This window comes from Entelurus aequoreus, linkage group LG09 (assembly GCF_033978785.1).
Source record: "Entelurus aequoreus isolate RoL-2023_Sb linkage group LG09, RoL_Eaeq_v1.1, whole genome shotgun sequence".
Taxonomy (NCBI): Eukaryota; Metazoa; Chordata; class Actinopteri; order Syngnathiformes; family Syngnathidae; genus Entelurus; species Entelurus aequoreus.
The window spans coordinates 70948661-70972784 of record NC_084739.1 but is presented as its reverse complement, the minus strand read 5'-3'; the positions used below and the strand labels follow the sequence as shown (position 1 = coordinate 70972784).

Sequence of the window (24124 nt, the reverse complement as noted above, 5' to 3'; positions counted from 1 at the left end):
TCCAGTCCATAGTGGATCTAACATAATATTGTGAGAATCCAGTCAATAGTGGATCTAACATAATAGTGAGAGTCCAGTCCATAGTGGATCTAACATAATAGTGTGAGAGTCCAGTCCATAGTGGATCTAACATAATAGTGAGAGTCCAGTCCATAGTGGATCTAACATAATAGTGAGAGTCCAGTCCATAGTGGATCTAACATAATAGTGAGAGTCCAGTCCATAGTGGCTCTAACATAATAGTGTGAGAGTCCAGTCCATAGTGGATCTAACATAATAGTGAGAGTCCAGTCCATAGTGGATCTAACATAATAGTGTGAGAGTCCAGTCCATAGTGGATCTAACATAATAGTGAGAGTCCAGTCCATAGTGGATCTAACATAATATTGTGAGAGTCCAGTCCATAGTGGATCTAACATAATAGTGAGAGAGTCCAGTTCATAGTGGATCTAACATAATAGTGAGAGTCCAGTTCATAGTGGATCTAACATAATAGTGAGAGTCCAGTCCATAGTGGATCTAACATAATATTGTGAGAGTCCAGTCCATAGTGGATCTAACATAATATTGTGAGAGTCCAGTCCATAGTGGATCTAACATAATAGTGTGAGAGTCCAGTCCATAGTGGATCTAACATAATAGTGAGAGAGTCCAGTCCATAGTGGATCTAACATAATAGTGAGAGTCCAGTCCATAGTGGATCTAACATAATATTGTGAGAGTCCAGTCCATAGTGGATCCAACATAATAGTGTGAGAGTCCAGTCCATAGTGGATCTAACATAATAGTGTGAGAGTCCAGGCCATAGTGGATCTAACATAATAGTGTGAGAGTCCAGTCCATAGTGGATCTAACATAATAGTGTGACATAATAGTGAGAGTCCAGTCCATAGTGGATCTAACATAATATTGTGAGAGTCCAGTCCATAGTGGATCTAACATAATAGTGAGAGTCCAGTCCATAGTGGATCTAACATAATATTGTGAGAGTCCAGTCCATAGTGGATCTAACATAATAGTGTGAGAGTCCAGGCCATAGTGGATCTAACATAATAGTGTGAGAGTCCAGTCCATAGTGGATCTAACATAATAGTGTGAGAGTCCAGTCCATAGTGGATCTAACATAATAGTGAGAGAGTCCAGTCCATAGTGGATCTAACATAATAGTGTGAGAGTCCAGTCCATAATGGATCTAACATAATAGTGAGAGAGTCCAGACCATAGTGGATCTAACATAATAGTGAGAGAGTCCAGACCATAGTGGATTTAACATAATATTGTGAGTCCAGTCCATAGTGGATCTAACATAATAGTGTGAGAGTCCAGGCCATAGTGGATCTAACATAATAGTGTGAGAGTCCAGTCCATAGTGGATCTAACATAATAGTGTGACATAATAGTGAGAGTCCAGTCCATAGTGGATCTAACATAATATTGTGAGAGTCCAGTCCATAGTGGATCTAACATAATAGTGAGAGTCCAGTCCATAGTGGATCTAACATAATATTGTGAGAGTCCAGTCCATAGTGGATCTAACATAATAGTGTGAGAGTCCAGGCCATAGTGGATCTAACATAATAGTGTGAGAGTCCAGTCCATAGTGGATCTAACATAATAGTGTGAGAGTCCAGTCCATAGTGGATCTAACATAATAGTGAGAGAGTCCAGTCCATAGTGGATCTAACATAATAGTGTGAGAGTCCAGTCCATAATGGATCTAACATAATAGTGAGAGAGTCCAGACCATAGTGGATCTAACATAATAGTGAGAGAGTCCAGACCATAGTGGATTTAACATAATATTGTGAGTCCAGTCCATAGTGGATCTAACATAATAGTAAGGACGCTACACTGCATTAAGGATGTGGTCGTCCGCTTGTCACTGTCAAACTTGCGGCACGCAGCTAGAATGCCTCATCAACGTGCATTATCACGATATCACGACGGTATTAAAAGCCAAATCGATATCATTTACATCGACTATCGTCAACCATGAGGACAAGCAGTCAGGATGCTGTGCAACATTGTCATTCTTTTGTTCAGATTACTGCCAAAGCACGACTCAGCCACCACGGACCACAGGTAAGGCAACATGTACCATTCTTACAGTAAATAGTCACCAATTAGCTGACATTTTTCCAGCTCAGCCCTCGTGTCGCTACAACTGCGGCGGGCACATGGGAAGCTGCTCCTGCTACAGCTCTTGCGTGTTCTATGGCGACTGTTGCCGTGACTACTACAGTAAGTATAAAGCACAACAACACATTTTAGGACAGGTAGGGATGGGCAATACGGCCTAATATCTGTATCGCGATATATATTGCAGCCTCCTGCGATTACAATATACAGTACATCACCAAATATTTCTTAGCATATAAATAATAGAAAGATTTCAAAAACAGGTTACAAAGGCTCCTAATTTGGCTGCTAACATATGCAGTAACATATATATGGTTGTATTATTTTGTCAAAACTTTTAATGTACAAACCCCGTTTCCATATAAGTTGGGAAATTGTGTTAGATGTAAATATAAACGGAATACAATGATTTGCAAATCATTTTCATCCCATATTCAGTTGAATATGATACAAGGACAACATATTTGATGTTCAAACTGATAAAAAAAATTTTTTGTGCAAATAATCAATAACTTTAGAATTTGATGCCAGCAACATGTGACAAAGAAGTTGGGAAAGGTGGCAATAAATACTGATAAAGTTGAGGAATGCTCATCAAACACTTATTTGGAACATCCCACAGGTGAACAGGCAAATTGGGAACAGGTGGGTGCCATGCTTGGGTATAAAAGTAGATTCCATGAAATGCTCAGTCATTCACAAACAAGGACGGGGCGAGGGTCACCACTTTGTCAACAAATGCGTGAGCAAATTGTTGAACAGTTTAAGAAAAACCTTTCTCAAGCAGCTATTGCAAGGAATTTAGGGATTTCACCATCTACGCTCCGTAATATCATCAAAGGGTTGAGAGAATCTGGAGAAATCACTGCACGTAAGCAGCTAAGCCCGTGACCTTCCATCCCTCAGGCTGTACTGCATCAACAAGCCACATCAGTGTGTAAAGGATATCACCACATGGGCTCAGGAACACTTCAGAAACCCACTGTCAGTAACTACAGTTGGTCGCTACATCTGTAAGTGCAAGTTAAAACTCCTATGCAAGGCAAAAATCGTTTATCAACAACACCCAGAAACGCTTCGCTGGGCCTGAGCTCATCTAAGATGGACTGATACAAAGTGGAAAAGTGTTCTGTGGTCTGACGAGTCCACATTTCAAATTGTTTTTGGAAACTGTGGACGTGGTGTCCTCCGGACCAAAGAGGAAAAGAACCATGCGGATTGTTCTAGGCGCAAAGTGTAAAAGCCAGCATGTGTGATGGTATGGGGGTGTATTAGTGCCCAAGACATGGGTAACTTACACATCTGTGAAGGCACCATTAATGCTGAAAGGTACATACAGCTTTTGGAGCAACATATGTTGCCATCCAAGCAACGTTACCATGGACGCCCCTGCTTATTTCAGCAAGACAATGCCAAGCCACGTGTTACATCAACGTGGCTTCATAGTAAAAGAGTGCGGGTACTAGACTGGCCTGCCTGTAGTCCAGACCTGTCTCCCATTGAAAATGTGTGGCGCATTATGAAGCCTAAAATAGCAGAAGGGAGACCCCCGGACTGTTGAACAACTTAAGCTGTACATCAAGCAAGAATGGGAAAGAATTCCACCTGAGAAGCTTCAAAAATGTGTCTCCTCAGTTCCCAAACCTTTACTGAGTGTTGTTAAAAGGAAAGGCCATGTAACACAGTGGTGAACATGCCCTTTCCCAACTACTTTGGCACGTGTTGCAGCCATGAAATTCTAAGTAAATTATTATTTGCAAAAAAAAATAAAGTTTATGAGTTTGAACATCAAATATGTTGTCTTTGTAGTGCAATCAATTGAATATGGGTTGAGAAGGATTTGCAAATCATTGTATTCCGTTTATATTTACATCTAACACAATTTCCCAACTCATATGGAAACGGGGTTTGTATGTGTGTGTGTGACAATCATTGGTACTTTAACTTTATTTGTATTGCATTTTACATTTGAATAACAAGTCTCAAAGTGCCAGAGAGTAAAAACATCATAAAAGCATTAAAAAAAGGCATAAAAAAAATTAAATAAATAAAAATAGCTATATGCCTTTTTTTTTTATTTTTTTAATGTTGGTTTTTAGCCCTTTTTTAAAAAAAAAAGAAGCATTCACCGTCTGTGGGGCCCTGAGGTGGTCAGGGAGGGTGTTCCACAGACGGACGTGGCTTTGCACTGGGGAACGACGTTAGCTGCAAGGACGCTACACTGCGTTAAGGATGTGGTCGTCCGCTTGTCACTGTCAAACTTGCGGCACGCAGCTAGAATGCATCATCAACGTGCATTATCACGATATCACGACGGTATTAAAAGCTCATCGTCGGCCAAATCGATATCATTTACATCGACTATCGTCAACCATGAGGACAAGCAGTCAGGATGCTGTGCAACATTGTCATTCTTTTGTTCAGATTACTGCCAAAGCACGACTCAGCCACCACGGACCATAGGTAAGGCAACATGTACCATTCTTACAGTAAATAGTCACCAATTAGCTGACATTCTTCCAGCTCAGCCCTCGTGTCGCTACAACTGCGGCGGACACATGGGAAGCTGCTCCTGCCGCAGCTCATGCCAGTACTATGGCGACTGTTGCCGTGACTACTACTGTGAGTGTGACGTCGCTATTATTAGCCAAATAAAGCGATATTTGTCTGATATTTTGTGTGTTTTTTTTTTTTCAAAACAGCACAGTGCTCGACCACTACTGAGGTGCCGACAACAGGTACGAGCTTCTGCACATTCCAACCTGAAATGACTTGGATGTAAATAATGATGTTGACTTTCAGACGAGCCGTGTGGAGGGTCCATGTTTGGATCTGGTATCTTCTCCAGTCCCAATCACCCTGGGTACTACCAGAACAATGCCTACTGCGTGTGGAATATCAGATCCTCGCAGAGCCAGAGAGTCTTGCTGGAGTTCCCGTACCTCCAGTGCGTACATTTTTGCATTCCAACTAATTAATGAAGGTTTGAATGGATAGACTACTTTAACATCTGGATCATTTGTGGACAGACTGGAGAGCTGCTGTCACTGCGACTACATTTCAGTCTACGACGGTCCGTCCGTCAACTCCCCGTATCTGGGAAAAGCGTGCGACAATGCCTCCAACGTCTTCTACTCCACCTCTAACCACATGACTGTGGTATTTCGGAGCGACGGCTCGGGGAGCGGGAGAGGATTCAGGGCGGAGTTCAACAGCGCTCTGCCGCAGAACTCGGGTAAAACGCTGCGACAGTTGGCTAAAAAGTTGCACTTGCAGCCCAGTGCAACATGGGCTGCAAGTGCTTGCTTGGGATGAGTCCAGTTGAAAGTCTATTAAAGCTGGATATACTATAGAGCAGGGTTTTTCAACCACTGTGCCGCGTGTGCGCCGTGATATACAGTCTGGTGTGCCGTGGGACATTATGTAATTTCACCTATTTGGGTACATTTTTTTTGTGCAAAGTAATTATAATGAATAAATAATGTGCCGTTGTTGAGTGTCGGTGCTGTCTAGAGCTCGGCAGAGTAACCATGTAATACTCTTACATATCAGTAGGTGGCAGCACACTGCAAAAAGTCAGTGTTCAAAAACAGGGCAGGGGTGTGGTTTCATGTTCAAGCTGGGAATGCCTCCAGAATCTTACAGACAGACTCAAAAAAGCAACATATTCAATACATATTATCTAAATGTAGATTAAAATCATCATGGGTCCCTTTTAAGTTTCTATTATAGCCGAACGTTTTCTTCGTAGGACAAAAAAGCATTCGCTTTTTCATAATTTTTTGCCCATTTATTGTGTTTTGTTTACTTTTTCAATGAATACCAAAGAGGCATAGCAGTTTTAAGTTGGCTTCACTGCAGTAGGAGATAATGAAAACTAGGGATGTCCGATAATGGCTTTTTGCCGATATCCGATATTCCGATATTGTCCAACTCTTTAATTACCGATACCGATATCAACCGATACCGATATCAACCGATATATGCAGTCGTGGAATTAACACATTATTATGCCTAATTTGGACAACCATGTATGGTGAAGATAAGGTACTTTTTAAAAATAATAATAAAATAACATAACTAAATTAAAAACATTTTCTTGAATAAAAAAGAAAGTAAAACAATATAAAAACAGTTACATAGAAACTAGTAATTAATGAAAATGAGTAAAATTAACTGTTAAAGGTTAGTACTATTAGTGGACCAGCAGCACGCACAATCATGTGTGCTTACGGACTGTATCCCTTGCAGACTGTATTGATATATATTGATATAAAATGTAGGAACCAGAATATTGATAACAGAAATAAATGGGGGGAGGGAGGTTTTTTGGGTTGGTGCACTAATTGTAAGTGTATCTTGTGTTTTTTATGTTGATTTAATAAAAAAAAACAAATAAAAAAAAACAAAAAAACCCGATACAGATAATTTAAAAAAACGATACCGATAATTTCCGATATTACATTTTAACGCATTTATTGGCCGATATTATCGGACATCCCTAATGAAAACTTTTCTTTCCCCTCGGAGCGATCAACTTATTTTCTTACTTGTCATAAAAACTTTACTTGAATAGTTATGTGTTTATATTACAGATAAACACATTGGATAGTAGTCAATTTAGTCTTTTTGTTTATTGTTCATACGTGATTATTCATAATAGTAAATACACATATTTACATGACTTGTAAAATATTAATATTACATTATTTATTGGGCTTAATTTCCGCAAAGTAGGAATTATTCAATATAAATGTAATGTTTTTATAGCGGGCGCATAAAAAACCGGGTTTGAACTTTCTCGATATGATTTTTAACATTGAGAAAGCCTTTGAAACATGAAATAACACCTGCATAGTCACCTTTACAAGCGGTAAACTTCAAAGCGACTGTATTAGAACATCAATACTATTTTTGTATCACAAGGCCTGGAGTCAGCCCCAGCGTGTTTCAACAAGTAATATTAAAGACTGAAATGGGGCCACAAAAAGCTTACCTCTGCCTCTTCCCAGGTAAAGTAAACTGTTCTTCGAATGACATGACCATCGTGATCGGGAGGAAATACCTCAACTCGTTGGGCTACGACGGCCACAGTCTCTACCTCAACAACCAGAACTGCAGACCCATTGTTTATGCAAACGAGGTGGTCTTCAGTTTCGGGGTCAAAAGTTGTGGTACCAATGGAAAGGTACAGGATGGTATTACGCCAGCGACGTGCCGTAGTGTACCGTGCTGACACAAAGGAGTTGTAACATTTCAGTTTGAGAACGGCAGAATGGTGTACACCAACGCCGTCCGCGCCTACACGTCCAGCTTCGGTGACATCACTCGCATGGCCAACTTAAAAATCAACGTGGTCTGTCGGATGGATCAAGACTCGGTGGCGCAGTTTATGTACCTGGCACAGAATCACGACAACACCACTATCACAGGGACGGGCAAGTTCAACACTTCCGTGGATTTCTACACACACAGCAACTTCTACTATAAGGTAGAACACCTTCACACTTTCACAGAGACCAGTATAACACCACCAAGGACTTTAATAGTCTTCCTTTGACTCTCTCCTCAACCAGGTGACAGAATTCCCATACAAAGTGTCTCTCAACCAAGATCTGTACGTCCAGGTGGGCCTAAAGGGCGGAGACAGCTCCCTGGTCATTTTCCTGGACACCTGTGTGGCCTCACCATCACCTTATGACTTCCACAGTACAACCTACAGCCTGCTCCGTAATGGGTAAGCTGAGAACGACCTCTAGCACAAGTGCTAAGTCTTGGAAAAATGCACTAGAACACCCTTTGAAGCTCCAACTGTGTACTCGGACTCCACAAATTGCAGTAGACCTATATACAGTCGTCTTATGTTCACAGTGTCGAAATTTACATATGCAAACCAACAAGTGGCACAAATCGACTTGATCCAAAACGAATCTTACTGGCAATCACACACACTAGTTACCAAGTACTGGATTTGAAAAGGTTTCATGTGATTTTTTTCTACATTTAAAACACTTCCTTATGATCTAAACCAGTGGTCCCCAACCACTGGTCCGGGGACGGGGACCGGTCCGTGACGCATTTGCTACCGGGTCTCACAGAAATCCTAAATAATTTAGAAACAACTGCATTTTCCCGGATTTAAATTTTGCCTGTCCTGCTAAACACACCAATAAGCTTGTTCATAGATGTATAATAAAACTCCTAATAGGAAGTCCCCGACATTAACCTTCCAGGGACCATCTCATCACAAAGAAACAAGCTCCCACTAAATCAGAGTTTAGTGTGTGTTGTATTTTTCATGCACTCTTTTTTGCAGTATTGGTCTGCCACACGGGAAAGGCCGGTCTGTGAAAAAATGCTTACATTAAAATGGTCCCTGGTACAAATAAGGTTCTGGACCCCTGGTCTAAACAACATGCACTGGTGGTCCAAATGTTGCATGGATTTTGTTTTACAGACCGTTTTTAAGCCGCTTCTGACCGTCTCTTCAGGAGGCTCCGTTTGGTGGGCGGTGTTATTTACGTCATCTTTGTTGTAATTTTTAGCGCTTCCATATGGATTCTACTGGCGGATATAAGTTTGAACTATTCGCTACTTTGTATTAGAAATGGCAACAGCAGATGATTATTGTGCATGTACAAGTCAGTCTGCCCCACAACACAAGGATAGATACAAAAAAAAGCTAATTGACTACTGCGCGGACGACAATGGCGGACTCGCGCAAAGCACTTAGGGTACATTTCTACCATATATGGATAGTCCGCTAACGTAACAAATGGGAAAAACGCAAGGAAGGCAAGATCGTTTTATAAATATATCTGCCATGCCTCAATAGTTTAATTTCAAATTTTCAGGACTTATGCAGATCCCAAATACACAAAAACAGGTAAGTTTTTTTCCTCATAAGGCACCTTTAGTGTATTTTATCCAATTATTCGATTAATTGAACAAACAAATCATTGAATTACTAAAATAATCAATATCTGCAGCCCTACTAAAGCTGTCCTATCTAGTCGAGTATGAACTGGTGATGCCTGCTCCAATGAGAGACAAAATGTCTTCCAAGACAACCTAAACAGTCCAGTTGTGATACATTTTCCATCCTCGTAGAGTGACACTTTTTTCCCCAAACTATTATTTTTTTTATTGTTGAACAATGTGACTTATTTCCCCACATAAAATGAAATTACATGGGTGAATTTTTTCCCATTATGACTTTAATAAATACGCCTTTTTCCCCTTTTTTGTCCTTTCAGTACATGTTCGCTGTATTTTGGCCATCATTTTTGTTGTCTTACTCCATTACACATTTTTTTCCAGTTGAATTTGGACATTTTTATGACTTTAATTTTTTTCACAGGTACACTGGCAGTTATTTGACAACAACCCAAAGCCAAAACAGGACAGGGCGTAAAAACATTTTGAATTTTCATATTTGTTTTACTTTTTTTTTTCTCAAATCTCTGAATCAGCTTCCAGGTTAAACAAAAATACCACAAATGTGTGATTTTAATTTTAATTTTTTGATTCAATGATGTTACAGTTTTCAAAATAAATATCAAGTATATAACCTGTGACATTATCTGATCAAAATGCCTTCAAAATTTAAAAAAATGTTTGACATTTTTGTCTAGGACTTAAAGTTTGAGGTATATTATAACTAATAATATATAATATACAGTACAGGCCAAAAGTTTGGAAACATCCTTCTCGTTTTCTTTATTTTCATGACTATTTACATTGTAGATTGTCACATTAAAACTAGGAATGAACACATGTGGAGTTATGTACTTAACAAAAAAAGGTGAAATAACTGAAAACATGTTTTATATTCTAGTTTCTTCAAAATAGCTACCCTTTGCTCTGAATACTGCTTTGTACACTCTTGGCATTCTCTCCATGAGCTTCAAGCACACCTGTGAAGTGACAACCATTTCAGGTGACTACCTCTTGAAGCTCATCGAGAGAATGCCAAGAGTGTGCGAACAAGTAATCAGAGGTGGCTAGGGTGGCTATTTTGAAGAAAATAAAATATAAAACATGTTTTCAGTTGTTTCACCTTTTTTTGTTAAGTACATAACTCCACATGTGTTCATTCATAGTTTTGATGTGACAATCTACAATGTAAATAGTCATGAAACTTGCTTCCGTCAGTCTACCCCAGGGCAGCTGTGGCTACAAATGTAGCTTACCACCACCAGGTGTGAATGAATGATGGGTCCCCACTTCTCTGTAAACGCTTTGAGTATCTATTAATAGAAAAGCGTGATATAAAATCTAATCCATTATTATTATTATTATTATTGAATGAGAAGGTGTGTCCAAACTTTTGGCCTGCACTGTATATATTTCAAAAAATCCAAAAATGTTTTTACACCCTTCAAAAACTGGCTCTGTAGATAATTGAAGACAACAAAGAGGGTTAAAGGCCTACTGAAATGAATTTTTTTTATTCAAACGGGGATAGCAGATCCATACTATGTGTCATACCTGATCATTTCGCGATATTGCCATATTTTTGCTGAAAGGATTTAGTATAGAACAACGACGATAAAGTTTGCGACTTTTGGTCGCTGATAAAAAAAGCCTTGCCTGTACCGGAAGTAGCGTGACGCCACAGGAGGTAGGATTCCTCACAATTCCCCGTTGTTTACAATGAAGCGAGAGAGATTCGAACCGAGAAAGCGACGATTACCCCATTAATTTGAGCGAGGATGAAAGATTCGTGGATGAGGAACGTTAGAGTGAAGGACTAGAGGCAGTGCAGGGTGTATCTTTTTTCGCTCTGACCGTAACTTAGGTACAAGCTGGCTCATTGGATTCCACACTCTCTCCTTTTTCTATTGTGGATCACGGATTTGTATTTTAAACCACCTCGGATACTATATAATCTTGAAAATGAGAGTCGAGAATGCGAAATGGACATTCACAGTGACTTTTATCTCCACGACAATACATCGTTGACGCACTTTAGCTACGGAGCTAACGTGATAGCATCAGTCTCAAATGCAGATAGAAACAAAATTTAAAAAAACCCTGACTGGAAGGATAGACAGAAGATCAACAATACTATTAAACCATGAACATGTAAATACACGGTTAATAATTTCCAGCTTGGCGAAGCTTAACAAATGAAGCTAACTACGGAGCGGCGGCGGGCGTTGTAGCTTAGGACGACACCCCGGCCGCCATCAGTCGGCAAGAAACATATATTCCCCCAAAGTTACGTACGTGACATGCACATAGCGCCACGCACGTACGGGCAAGCGATCAAATGTTTGGAAGCCAAAGCTGTACTCACAGTAGTGCGTCTTGTATCCAGCTCAAACACAAAACAACCTCCTGATTGTGTTGCTGTAGTCCGCTGCTAATACACCGATCGCACCTACAACTTTCTTAGTTGCAGTCTCCATTGTCCATTAAACAAATTGCAAAAGATTCACCAACACAGATGTCCAGAATACTGTGGAATTGTTCGATGAAAACAGAGCAGTTTGTACGGTGACACATTGGGTACGAATACTTCCGTTGCCGTCGTGACGTCACGCGCAAACGTCATATCCAAAGGAGTTTTTCAACCGGAATTTTAGCGGGAAATTTAAAATGTCACTTTATAAGTTAACCCGGCCGTATTGGCATGTGTTGCAATGTTAAGATTTCATCATTGATATATAAACTATCAGACTGCGTGGTCGCTAGTAGTGGCTTTCATTAGGCCTTTAAGTGACTCACCTGTGGTCATTGTCAGTGGTCCGTGTCTCTGCGCAGGTGTCCTGTCGACAACACCTATCAGTCCTACTCCAGTGGCTCCGCCCGCTACGCTCGCTTCTCATTCAAGGCCTTCCAGTTCCTGCGAAGCGCCGAGAAGGTCTACCTCCAGTGCAAGGTCCTGATTTGTCAAAACAACGACTGGAACTCTCGCTGCCGCCGGGGCTGCCTCAAACGCAAGGCCAGGGACGTCGGCGCCGAACACGAGAGCCAGACTCTGGTCCTGGGTCCCATCCAGCTCGTAGGTCAGTAGACAGCAGGTGACTGGTGTCGACTCCGGGTTTAGCGGATGTAACGTGTGTCCTTTCTTGTCCTCATAGAGCCCGGCAAAAAGGAAGAGGAGGCTGCAAAAGAGGACGAAGTTTAATTTGATCAGATCAACTCATTCTAATTATAAACATTGTTTAATAAACATACTCACCCTTTGTATACTTCACAATACCTGATTAAAAGCTGCTTCAAAGACAACCCCAGTATTTTTTTTACAAACACGTGAAGCAATCACCTCAGTTAGAAAACACTTTACTTCTTATAAATTAGCTAAATGAATTCAAGACAGTGTTTCGCACCCCAAAGGATGCAAGGGCTTTGACATTAAAGTGACAGCATAAGGCATTAAAATACACACGTTGCTTAGCAACAGACGACAGTATCCGACACATGGGACAATCCTGCCAATGGAGCAGACTTACTGCAACACGATTCCGACGACAAACATCGATCCAACCACTGAGAGTACAATATAAAGAACCTATTCAGAAAAGAAGAGGTCAAACAAATATGGGTTATCACGAAGGATAATAAATAAGCCGCGGGGTAATGGGGATACGGTTTTGTAACGTAACTCGATACAATACCAAAACGATCATTGTGTTAAAACAATTTGCACATTGTTACATTTCCTGGGCCTCGGCAGGAAGTTCAGGACACAGAACAAGACCACTTTGTTCAAGTCTAGTGACGCCGACATACATAATATACTGTACGTTTGGCCAGGTTTTACTGTCAATAGCAGCAATTGTGGGAAAAGGATTTGGGCAAGCCCATAGTTAATCAAAAGATGGTTTCTTTGCTACGGTTTAAATGATTCACTCACACTAAAAATGTTAGGCACTGCCAAGAAATACTTGTGACACCACGTGACTTTTAACAATGTGATAGCGTGGACACTTTCGAGACGTAACTCCGCGAGATGTTTTTTTTAAAACAACCTTTTTGGTTGCATTGTTTGAATTATACAAAGAAGTATTAGAGCCACACTGAAAAATAAAATCATCAAAAAATGTCAAAAGACACATTTATGTTTGAATTCCAAAGGGAAATCCTGATGTTGATTGGCCAAAAATGCTGAATGTATTGTTTGTAGACCTTAACACTAACAGTCACCAGACTGAGCGTTTAATGCTACGAATGATCATGTGTTACTGGAAAATGGAGGTTTTTGTACCTGAATATGACTTTTTTTATTCACCTTTTTCTTAACACTGTGTAATAGGGGTGTAACGGTACGTGTATTTGTATTGAACCGTTTCGGTACGGGGGTTTAGGTTCGGTTCGGAGGTGTACTGAACGAGTTTCCACACGGACCTATTAAGTAGCGCAGTGCACGTTGTGTAAACAATGCACACCGAGACACAACACACGGCATGCTAGCAGGGACAACATGTAAAAGCCAGAGCTGGAAGACCCTCCTGCCTCGTTAAGATCTCCCGTTTGGGAACACTTTGGCTGCGCTAGATACAACAATGGAGGACGGAGGTTTGCCGACATTGTTCAGCAGCTGCTTCTGACAACACGTCAAACATGCTAACCCATTTGAAGCGTCACCACCGCATTCAAGCAGCCTCTCCTCGGCGAGTCAGGCAGGGCTAAAGCAATAAGAAATGTTTTTATAGCAGCAGATTTAAGACCATATTGCATTAAAAACTAGATTTTGAGCCACTTCTATGGTGGAAGAACAATAAGCCCATATATCCTCTTACTGCCAAGTTAGCCAGGCTGGGGGGGGGGGGGGGGGAGAAAGTTAATCTGAGGCTGAGTTGACTTGAAACTGTTTAATGTTGCACTTTTTATATGTAGAAGAAAAGTTTTGTTATTTTATTTAATCTGAGCAACAACTTGAGGCAGTTTAATGTTGATTAACGTGGACCCCGACTTAAACAAGTTGAAAAACGTATTGGGGTGTTACCATTTAGTGGTCAATTGTACGGAATATGTACTGTACTGTGCAATCTACTAATAAAAGTCTCAATCAATCAATCAAAAAAAGCACTTTATATGTAGAAAGCTTTTGTTAAGAAACCATTCTGAGTCTTATCTTATTTAGTTTTTATTTGATACCACATGAACCCTGGCAATGGACCCTGTGTGTATATTTATGTTATGCCATTGTTTACACATTTGGTAAATAAATAACCAAAAAATTTATATTTTGTTGTTTTCTTACTGTATCGAAAATGAACCGAACCGTGACCTCTAAACCTAGGTACGTACCGAACCGAAATTTTTGTGTATCGTTACACCCCTACTATATAATGAAGTTTTTGTTGTAGCGTTGTAACTTTTTTCAACATAAAATTACCAAAAAAATATATTAAGAGTATTCGCATTTTTGTGTTAGAATATTACGACCTGATTTATAGTGACTTTTTTTCCACATAAACTTAGAAAATAACACAAAAATGACAAATTACTTTTAACTAGAATAAGGTCTAATTTTACATGATTTTTTTCTTCCAAGAAGAGATATTTTTGTAATACAGTGTTGTGCCTTTTTTTGTTGTAAACTTACTGTATTGTATTATTTCAACTTCTATTTAAACATTGTTTTTTTCATGCGGCCAAAAGACTTCTTTGCAGAATTCTTCACCAGTGACCAATGCGGGTTCAAAACATGCACTGACTCATCTGATCAGTCATGTTTTCCAGGAAAGCGCAGCTACATCAAGGCCGTGGAAAAGGACTAATAAAGAAAGCTGCTCTGCACGTCACATGTGCTGCCCGCGAGCAAAATGGCAGGCAAAGTCATACTTGCTCCTGCACTTGTGGCCGCAGATGTTGCACTGGAATGGGTTCTCGTAACCATGGCAGCCCATGTGGATGGTGTAGAGGATGTTGTCTGGGAAGAAGATGTCACAGTGTTGGCAGTGATGGACGGTGTGGGAGTCCTGCATGGGGGCGGACTGGGCGGGGGCTGGGGTGCTGGGTTGGCTGTTGGAGACGGTGGGGGTGCTGGCCCGTCCACTGTGCTCGCTGCAGGGTCCTCCTGCGGGGCTGCAGGGTCCTCCCGCGGGGCTGCAGTTGCTGTGCGGGGGAGCGCGGGGCTCCGGGGTGATCGGAGACGACGATGAGGCTTGTGCCGCACCGTCTGGGACGGCTCCGGGCGCGGTGGGAGAAAGGGGCTGGTGGATAATGAGGGGCTTCTCGTCGACGACGGAGTCCGCTCCTGGAGATGCTGAAGGGAGGCTGGCACACTGGCCAGCCAGGACAGACAGCTGGTTCAGGGGGTTATCCATGATGAGGTCTGGATGAAGATGGTTTGGATTCCTAGAGAGGCTCTCCTCACCCGCGTGACTCAGATCATCATAAGTCTCCTGATGTAAGTGAGGCAGCTCGTGGTCACAGTCGTCGTCCACCCTGGGGGTCACCACCGAGGAAGGGCAGGAGGTGAGGAGGAGGCGGCGGCCGTAGTTCAGGGAGCTGGCCTTCTTCTGCAGGACGCTCATCATCTTCTTATGGGAGAGGGTGCGAGCGTCCTTTTTCGGGACAAGTTTGTGGCGCCGGCGACGATGGTGTGACAGGTTGCTGCGGTCGCTGCAGCGGAAGGAGCACAGCTCACACTTGTAGGGCTTCTCGCCCGTGTGGGACCTCATGTGGGCCTCCAGGTGGCGCTCGTAGGCCGAGGCAAATGGGCAGATGTGGCAGCGGTGGGGCTTCTCTCCTATTTTAAATGAAAAAACAGTTTTAGCATATAAATATATACAGTTGTGCTCATAAGTTTACACACCCTGGGAGAATTTTCTTCAGAGAATATGAATGATAACACAAAAACACCTTTCTTCCACTCATGCTTAATGGTTGTGTGAAGCTATTTATTGGCGAACAACTGTGTTTACTCTTTTTGAATCAAAATGACAAAAGAAAGTACCCAAATGACCCTGATCAAAAGTTTACATACCCCAGTGACTTTGATCTGATAACATGCACAAAAGTTGACACAAACAGGTTTGAATGGCTAATCAAGGTTCCAATCCTCATCTGTGACCTGTTTGTTTGTAATTAATGTGTGTGTATAAAAGGTCAGTGAGTTTCTGGGCTTCTGACAGACCATTGCATCTTTCATCCAGTGCTGCACAGATGTTTCTGGATTCTGAGTCATGGGGAAGGCAAAAGAATTGTCAAAGGATCTGCGAGAAAAGGTAATTGAACTGCATAAAACAGGAAAGGGGTATAAAAAGATATCCAAGGAATTGAGAATGCCAATCAGCAGTGTTCAAACGCTGATTAAGAAGTGGAAAATGAGGGATTCAGGTAGACCAGCAAATTCAGCCACAACTGCCAGGAAAATTGTTCGAGATGCAAAGAAAAATCCACAAATAACTTCAGCTGAAATACAGGACTCTCTGAAAAATTATGGTGTGGCGGTTTCAAGATGCACAATAAGGAGGCACTTGAAGAAAAATGGGCTGCATGGTCGAGTCGCCAGAAGAAAGCCATTTCTGCGCAAATGTCACAAAGTATCCCGCTTACATTACGCCAAACAGTACAGAGACAAGCCTCAAAACTTCTGGAACAAAGTAATTTGGAGTGATGGCTTTCTTCATTCATATGCTCTGAAGGATGGCCAAGAAATCATAAATTCTCCCAGGGTATGTAAACTTATGAGCACAACTGAATATATACACTCAGCAAATATGGCCTACCACAAGAGCTGTTAGTCATATTCTACACTGCTACAGTTGAATCCATTACTGTCTGGTTTGGGGCAACCACAACAAAGGACAGATGCAGACTACAGCGCACAATCAAAAGATCATTGGTGGCCCCCTCAGCCCCCCTACAGGACTTGTACTCCAGCAGGACCAGGAAGAGGGCAGAGAACATCACCAAAGACCCCACACATCCGACATACACTGTCTTTAAACTCCTCCACTCTGGCAGACGACACAGATAAAAACTACCAGACACAAGAACAGCTTCTTTCCCACTTGAACAGGAGATAAGTTGATCTGATCTGTTCCCAAGCACAGCCTGACTTTACTGGCACTACTGACTTTATCACTCCTGCATCCTGCACATTACAGACTTATTGCACATCACAAGCGTATTGCACATTACAGACCATGCACCTGGCTTATTTTGCACTACCTTCTCTTAGGGGTGTAACGGTACACAAAAATGTCGGTTCGGTACGTACCTCGGTTTAGAAGTCACGGTTCGGTTAATTTTCGGTACAGTAAGAAAACAACAAAATATAAATGTTTTGGTTATTTATTTACCAAATTTGTAAACAATGGCTTTATCCTTTTAACATTGGGAACACTATAATAATTCTGCCCGCGTTAATCAACATTAAACTGCCTCAAGTTGTTGCCCGGATTAAATAAAATGACAAAACTTTTCTTCTACATATAAAAAGTGCAACATTAAACAGTTTCAAGTCAACTCATCATGCTTAATTTATGACAACATTTGGGAAGCCTGTAGTTGATTTATTATGTAAATGTTATATTTGTATCAACACGTGATAGCAGGGACCCTGCCATTCAAAACTAGGCTGCTCCATTACTAATGATTCATGTAACTATAGCTGAAAAAATGGTGCAATAGGAGAGACTATTCATCCCTGAACACCATGGAGTTCATGTAGGCTTAATGATGCACTTACATTATTATATCAATTATCAGAGACAGAAACTCTTCATTTAACATAATGTCCTTTTTTGCTGCTTCAACACAGCTCAATCAACACAGAAAAAGGTAAAGTGAAATAACAGACAGACAGGGCTTTGCGGTCCGTAACACACACACACGCACACACACACACACCGCAAAATGAGCTAACATTACGCTAAAAGCGAATTAGCCTTCACCTCAAGCCAGGACTGCGAGCGAGCTGAGCTGCCTTTTATATTTCTAGAAGGTCAACGGGCTCATAGTGATGTTACTAGTACCGTAATTTCCGGACTATAAGCCGCTACTTTTTCCCCTCGTTCTGGTCCCTGCGGCTTATACAAGGGTGCGGCTTATTTACGGCCTGTTCTTCTCCGACACCGACGAAGAGGATTTCGGTGGTTTTAGTACGCAGGAGGAAGACGATGACACAATGATTAAAGACTGACTTTTCATATACCGGTAGGCTGGTTATTTTGATAACGTACAGGCGAGCACTTTGTATTACTTTGCACCGTTGTATTATTTGTACTCTGCACGAATGCTGTTCGCCATGTCAAAGATGTGAAAGTTTGATTGAACGATTGAAAGATTTATTGTTAATAAATGGGACGCTTTGCGTTCCCAAACAGTCATCTCTGTCCCGACAATCCCCTCCGTGGTAGCAGGAACCCCTATATACTACGCTAATTACACATCAAAACCCTGCGGCTTATAGTCGGGTGCGGCTTATATATGGAGCAATCTGTATTTTCCCCTGAATTTAGCTGGTGCGGCTTATAGTCAGGTGCGGCTTATAGTCCGGAAATTACGGTAGTTGACTGGGAGGTGTTTATTATCATTTGGGGAGAGTCCGCTGCCTGATGCTTACCTGCTAAACGCTAAGCACTGACTACATGCGCTCTGAATACGCACTGCTGATTGGCTGTTACCGCTCTGTGTGTAACCAATCAGATGGTTGTGTGGGTGGGTCAATGCTGGGTGCTGTGTAGAGGACTGACAGAAACAGAGGCAGAAGGGGCTACTTAATATGTCCGTGTGGAAACTCGTTCGGTACACCTCCGAACCGAACCGAAACCCCCGTACCGAAACGGTTCAATACAAATACACGTACTGTTACACCCCTACTTTCTCTACATTTTTTGACACAATATATCTCTCCTATGCACATATTTGTACTTTGCACAAAATCTTGTATAGTCTTACTTGTATATAATGTTGATAGGTGACTAGTAGGGATGTCCGATAATGGCTTTTTGCCGATATCCGATATTCCGATATTGTCCAACTCTTTAATTACAGATACCGATATCAACCGATACCGATATCAACCGATATATGCAGTCGTGGAATTAACACATTATTATGCCTAATTTGGACAACCAGGTATGGTGAAGATAAGGTACTTTTTAAAAAAATTAGTAAAATAAGATAAATAAAATAAAAACATTTTCTTGAATAAAAAAGAAAGTACAACAATATAACAGTTACATAGAAACTAGTAATGAATGAAAATTAGTAAAATTAACTGTTAAAGGTTAGTACTATTAGTGGAGCAGCAGCACGCACAATCATGTGTGCTTACGGACTGTATCCCTTGCAGACTGTATTGATATATATTGATATATAATGTAGGAACCAGAATATTAATAACAGAAAGAAACGACCCTTTTGTGTGAATGAGTGTAAATGGGGGAGGGAGGTTTTTTGGGTTGGTGCACTAATTGTAAGTGTATCTTGTGTTTTTTATGTTGATTTAATTAAAAAAAACAAAAAAAACGATACCGATAATAAAAAAAACGATACCGATAATTTCCGATATTACATTTTACATCGGCAGGCCGATATTATCGGACATCTCTAGTGACTAGTATATGTCTTGCTGTAAAGTATGCACCTAGAGTACTTGCTTGCCCAGCGAACGCATACTTGTCTATTTGTTGTATGTTTAAAGACCTAACGACTGCCGAAGACAAATTCCTTGTATGTGCAAGTATACTTTGCCAAATAAACCTGATTCTGATATATGCTACAGTTGTGCTGTGAATACAGTTCAACAAAGCTGGAGGTGGCCCAAAGTTATGCAATGACACCTGTGAGCACTTGCCTGTGTGCATGCGAATGTGCTCTACGAGCCGTGCCGTTCCTCGGGTGGCGTAGTTGCAGTAGAGACACTTGAGCTTGCCATCAAACGTTCTTTCGAAACCATCCACCAAGACCCCCGAGCTGTCCTCCAGGGACATGTCCACTGCAGGGTGATCCAGCCCATTCTGACTGTAGTCTGCAAATGTAGAGACACAACATTGTGTACTTTCAGCGTGTACAGTGGTGGTCAAAAGTGTACATACACTTGTAAGAACATCATGTCATGGCTGTCTTGAGTTGCCAATCATTTCTACAACTCTTATTTTCTTGTGATGTAGTGATTGGAGCACATACTTGTTGCTCACAAACAACATTCATGAAGTTTGCTTCTTTTATGAATTTATTATGAGTCTACTGAAAATGTGAGGGTCAAAAGTATACATACAGCAATGTTAATATTTGCTTACATGTCCCTTGGCAAGTTGACCTGCAATAAGGCGCTTTTGGTAGCCATCCACAAGCTTCTGCTTGACCACTTGACCACAAAATTGCTGCAGTTCAGCTAAATGTGTTGCTTTTCTGACATGGACTTGTTTCTTCAGCATTGTCCACACCTTTAAGTCAGGACTTTGGGAAGGCCATTCTAAAACCTTCATTCTAGCCTAGTGGTTCTTAACCTTGTTGGAGGTACCGAACCCCACCAGTTTCATATGCGCATTCACCAAACCCTTCTTTAGTGAAAAATAATTGTTTTTTGTTTTTTCAAATTCAAGACAAAGTTATATGTTTTTGGTAACACTTTAGTATGGGGAACATATTCTAAGTAACAAAGACTTAATTTAGAGCTATTTGGTTAGGGTTAGGGTCAGGGTTAGAGGGTTAGGGTTATAATAAGGCCATGCCGAATAAGGCATTAATAAGTACTTAATAATGACTAGTTAAGAGCCAATATGTTACTAATTTGCATGTTAATAAGCAACTAATTAATGGTGAATATGTTCCCCGTACTAAAATGTTACCATGTTTTTTTTACTGGTGCATAAAATGAAGCGTGCATGAACATCACCTTGTTCAAAGACCAAAACCAACACAGTGCATAAACTCACAACAAATTACACACCTGCAAATCAGTCTGCTGTTGCCGTATCTGTAATACGCCGATAGGGAGAAGTTTGTATTTACACGATGAGTCGGATGTGTCTTGACCTCCGCCGAACCCCTGAGGCCGGCTCACCGAACCCCTAGGGTTCCATCCAACCCAGGTTAAGAACCACTGTTCTAGCCTGATTTAGCCATTCCTTTACCGCTTTTGACATGTGTTTGGGGTCACTGTCCTGTTGGAACACCCAACTGCGCTGTTAGAATAATTATGTGTAAGTTATCACACAACTCCTATGCTTAAAGGCCGTTGCTATAGTTATTAGCTATTGTGCTCAAGTTGTACTTTTCTCTCCGTGCAAGGACAAAACTTGTTATCAGTCACAGCACATGAGGGGTTGCCTCGCCGCAGATATTTTGTTTGTCTTAGCCCACTAACAGCCAAGGACTTCAAGGACCTCAACGAAGATAAGACGACAGCACACAGACGGTGCAGAGACAAGGCAATCACAAGGCCCCAGCACATTCTGTCACGTATTGTGCGTACTGGAAGCTGCTTTGCATGAAATGTGTGGCCACTCCTTTTAGAGGAGGCCTCAGTGAGGTAACCAGGGACCTCCCAAATAAATAAAGGAGCATGTGGGCTAGACTTTAGAGCGTAGGTTGTTTCTGTAACTAGAGTACAGCCCAAAACATCTCTCCTCATTGAGCTAAATTGAACTCTGTCTCTGCATGATTCCTTGCTTCTTGTCTGTTTAAAGAATAAGAGCTATAGAAATGATTAGAAACTCAAGACAGCCATGACATGATGTTCTTTACAAGTGTCTGTACACTTTTCACCACCACTGTATATCCAGGAGTAAAAAGCATGGAGAGTAGATGGACATGTGAACATTACCAGCAGGTACTTCGTCCACCTCTTTGACCCCGCTGACCGACCCTGATATCATGTTGACATGCTGGGTCTGCTGGCTTAGATATTCCTGGAAATCCTTCACGAAGTCCAACGTGTCTGGCTTTTCCTCGCCCATTGGAAGAAAGGGATGGATGTATCCTGCTGCAAATACATTGTGATGAGTACACTGAAGGGATGGATGTATCCTGCTGCAAATACATTGTGATGAGTACACTGAAGGGATGGATGTATCCTGCTGCAAATACATTGTGATGAGTACACTGAAGGGATGGATGTATCCTGCTGCAAATACATTGTGATGAGTACACTGAAGGGATGGATGCATCCTGCTGCAAATACATTGTGATGAGTACACTGAAGGGATGGATGCATCCTGCTGCAAATACATTGTGATGAGTACACTGAAGGGATGGATGTATCCTTCTGCAAATACATTGTGATGAGTACACTGAAGAGATTGATGTATCCTGCTGCAAATACATTATGATGAGTACACTGAAGGGATGGATGCATCCTGCTGCAAATACATTGTGATGAGTACACTGAAGGGATGGATGCATCCTGCTGCAAATACATTGTGATGAGTACACTGAAGGGATGGATGCATCCTGCTGCAAATACATTGTGATGAGTACACTGAAGGGATGGATGTATCCTGCTGCAAATACATTGTGATGAGTACACTGAAGGGATGGATGTATCCTTCTGCAAATACATTGTGATGAGTACACTGAAGAGATGGATGTATCCTGCTGCAAATACATTATGATGAGTACACTGAAGGGATGGATGCATCCTGCTGCAAATACATTGTGATGAGTACACTGAAGGGATGGATGCATCCTGCTGCAAATACATTGTGATGAGTACACTGAAGGGATGGATGCATCCTGCAGCAAATACATTGTGATGAGTGCACTGAAGGGATGGATGTATCCTGCTGCAAATACATTATGATGAGTACACTGAAGGGATGGATGCATCCTGCTGCAAATACATTGTGATGAGTGCACTGAAGGGATGGATGTATCCTGCTGCAAATACATTATGATGAGTACACCGAAGGGATGGATGCATCCTGCTGAAAATACATTATGATGAGTACACTGAAGGGATGGATGCATCCTGCTGCAAATACATTATGATGAGTACATTGAAGGGATGGATGTATCCTGCTGCAAATATATCGTGATGAGTACACTGAAGGGATGGATGCATCCCGCTGCAAATACATTATGATGAGTACACTGAAGGGATGGATGCATCCTGCTGCAAATACATTGTGATGAGTGCACTGGAGGGATGGATGTATGCTGCTGCAAATACACTGTGATGAGTATACTGAAGGGATGTATGAGTATACTGAAGGGATGGATGTATCCTGCTGCAAATACATTATGATGAGTGTACTGAAGGGATGGATGAGTACAAATAAGGGATGGATGAGTACACTGAAGGGATGGATGAGTATACTGAATGGATGGATGAGTACACTGAATGGATGGATGAGTACACTAAAATGATGGATGAGTATACTGAAGGGATGGATGAGTACACTAAAGGAATGGATGAGTATACTGAAGGGATGGATGAGTACACTGAAGGGATGGATGAGTACACTGAAGGGATGTATGAGTACACTAAATGGATTGATGAGTATACTGAAGGGATGGATGAGTACACTAAAGGGATGGATGAGTACACTGAAGGGATGGATGAGTACACTGAAGGGATGGATGAGTATACTAAAGGGATGGATGAGTACACTGAAGGGATGGGTGAGTACACTGAAGGGATGGATGAGTACACTGCAGCAAGTAACACTTGAAGTAAACAAAGTCACAATTGGCAAACAGAGTAGCTAGAAAGACGTCAAGCAGTGCCAGTAGAAGTATTTCCTACACTTACATCTTCAAAAAGGATACTCTGTACGTTTTGTTCTTCAGACACGCTGAAAATAACCTTTTAAAGGAAGCCCGTCAAAGCTAAAAAGTGCATTGTCGTCGCTACTCGCTACGTTAGCTTCACGGCTAACGTTAGCTGGGGGATAAAAGCATATTCCGTCCGGTTTCTACTTGACGACGCCATTATTGTCTTTCTTCTTTCCCCCCCTAATGTCCGAGTGTACGTCGGTCGCTCCTCCCAAGGAAGAAGACAAGATGAGAAAGGCTGCTAAATCAAAACAACTCGCCAGGCTGGTGGGGTGAAAGTTCACGGCGTGTGCAT

General features: G+C 41.5%; 2 protein-coding genes across 2 annotated transcripts in view; one reads left to right on the top strand and one right to left on the bottom strand.

The window, feature by feature from the left end:
* LOC133657028 (deleted in malignant brain tumors 1 protein-like) overlaps positions 1–12358 on the top strand; it is a 24307-nt gene extending 11949 nt beyond the window's left edge. Inside the window, exons 4-15 of the mRNA XM_062057910.1 lie at positions 2044–2082; positions 2143–2241; positions 4564–4602; positions 4663–4761; positions 4842–4877; positions 4942–5086; positions 5169–5374; positions 7152–7327; positions 7400–7630; positions 7716–7876; positions 11908–12152; positions 12228–12358. Of these exons, the coding sequence (XP_061913894.1) occupies positions 2044–2082; positions 2143–2241; positions 4564–4602; positions 4663–4761; positions 4842–4877; positions 4942–5086; positions 5169–5374; positions 7152–7327; positions 7400–7630; positions 7716–7876; positions 11908–12152; positions 12228–12274 (1523 nt within the window). The 3' untranslated portion in view covers positions 12275–12358. The remainder of the gene's footprint in view (positions 1–2043; positions 2083–2142; positions 2242–4563; positions 4603–4662; positions 4762–4841; positions 4878–4941; positions 5087–5168; positions 5375–7151; positions 7328–7399; positions 7631–7715; positions 7877–11907; positions 12153–12227) is intronic.
* On the bottom strand, positions 12009–24124 carry ikzf5 (IKAROS family zinc finger 5). Its single transcript, XM_062059279.1, has 4 exons — positions 23807–24124; positions 21881–22039; positions 19907–20080; positions 12009–15847 (listed from the first exon to the last, which is right to left on the bottom strand). The coding sequence occupies exons 2-4, from the start codon at positions 22011–22013 to the stop codon at positions 14895–14897; spliced, it is 1260 nt and encodes a 419-aa protein (XP_061915263.1). The 5' UTR covers positions 22014–22039; positions 23807–24124; the 3' UTR covers positions 12009–14894.

What these genes read in the sequence shown, in the direction of transcription:
- ikzf5 (XM_062059279.1), bottom strand. Translation starts at nt 22,013, where the DNA reads ATGGGCGAGGAAAAGCCAGACACGTTGGACTTCGTGAAGGATTTCCAG. An exon ending in GGTGGACGAAGTACCTGCTG is followed by an intron (nt 20,081 to 21,880) that starts GTAATGTTCACA and finishes CTACATTTGCAG; the next exon opens with ACTACAGTCAGAATGGGCTG. An exon ending in GCACATTCGCATGCACACAG is followed by an intron (nt 15,848 to 19,906) that starts GCAAGTGCTCAC and finishes CATTTAAAATAG; the next exon opens with GAGAGAAGCCCCACCGCTGC.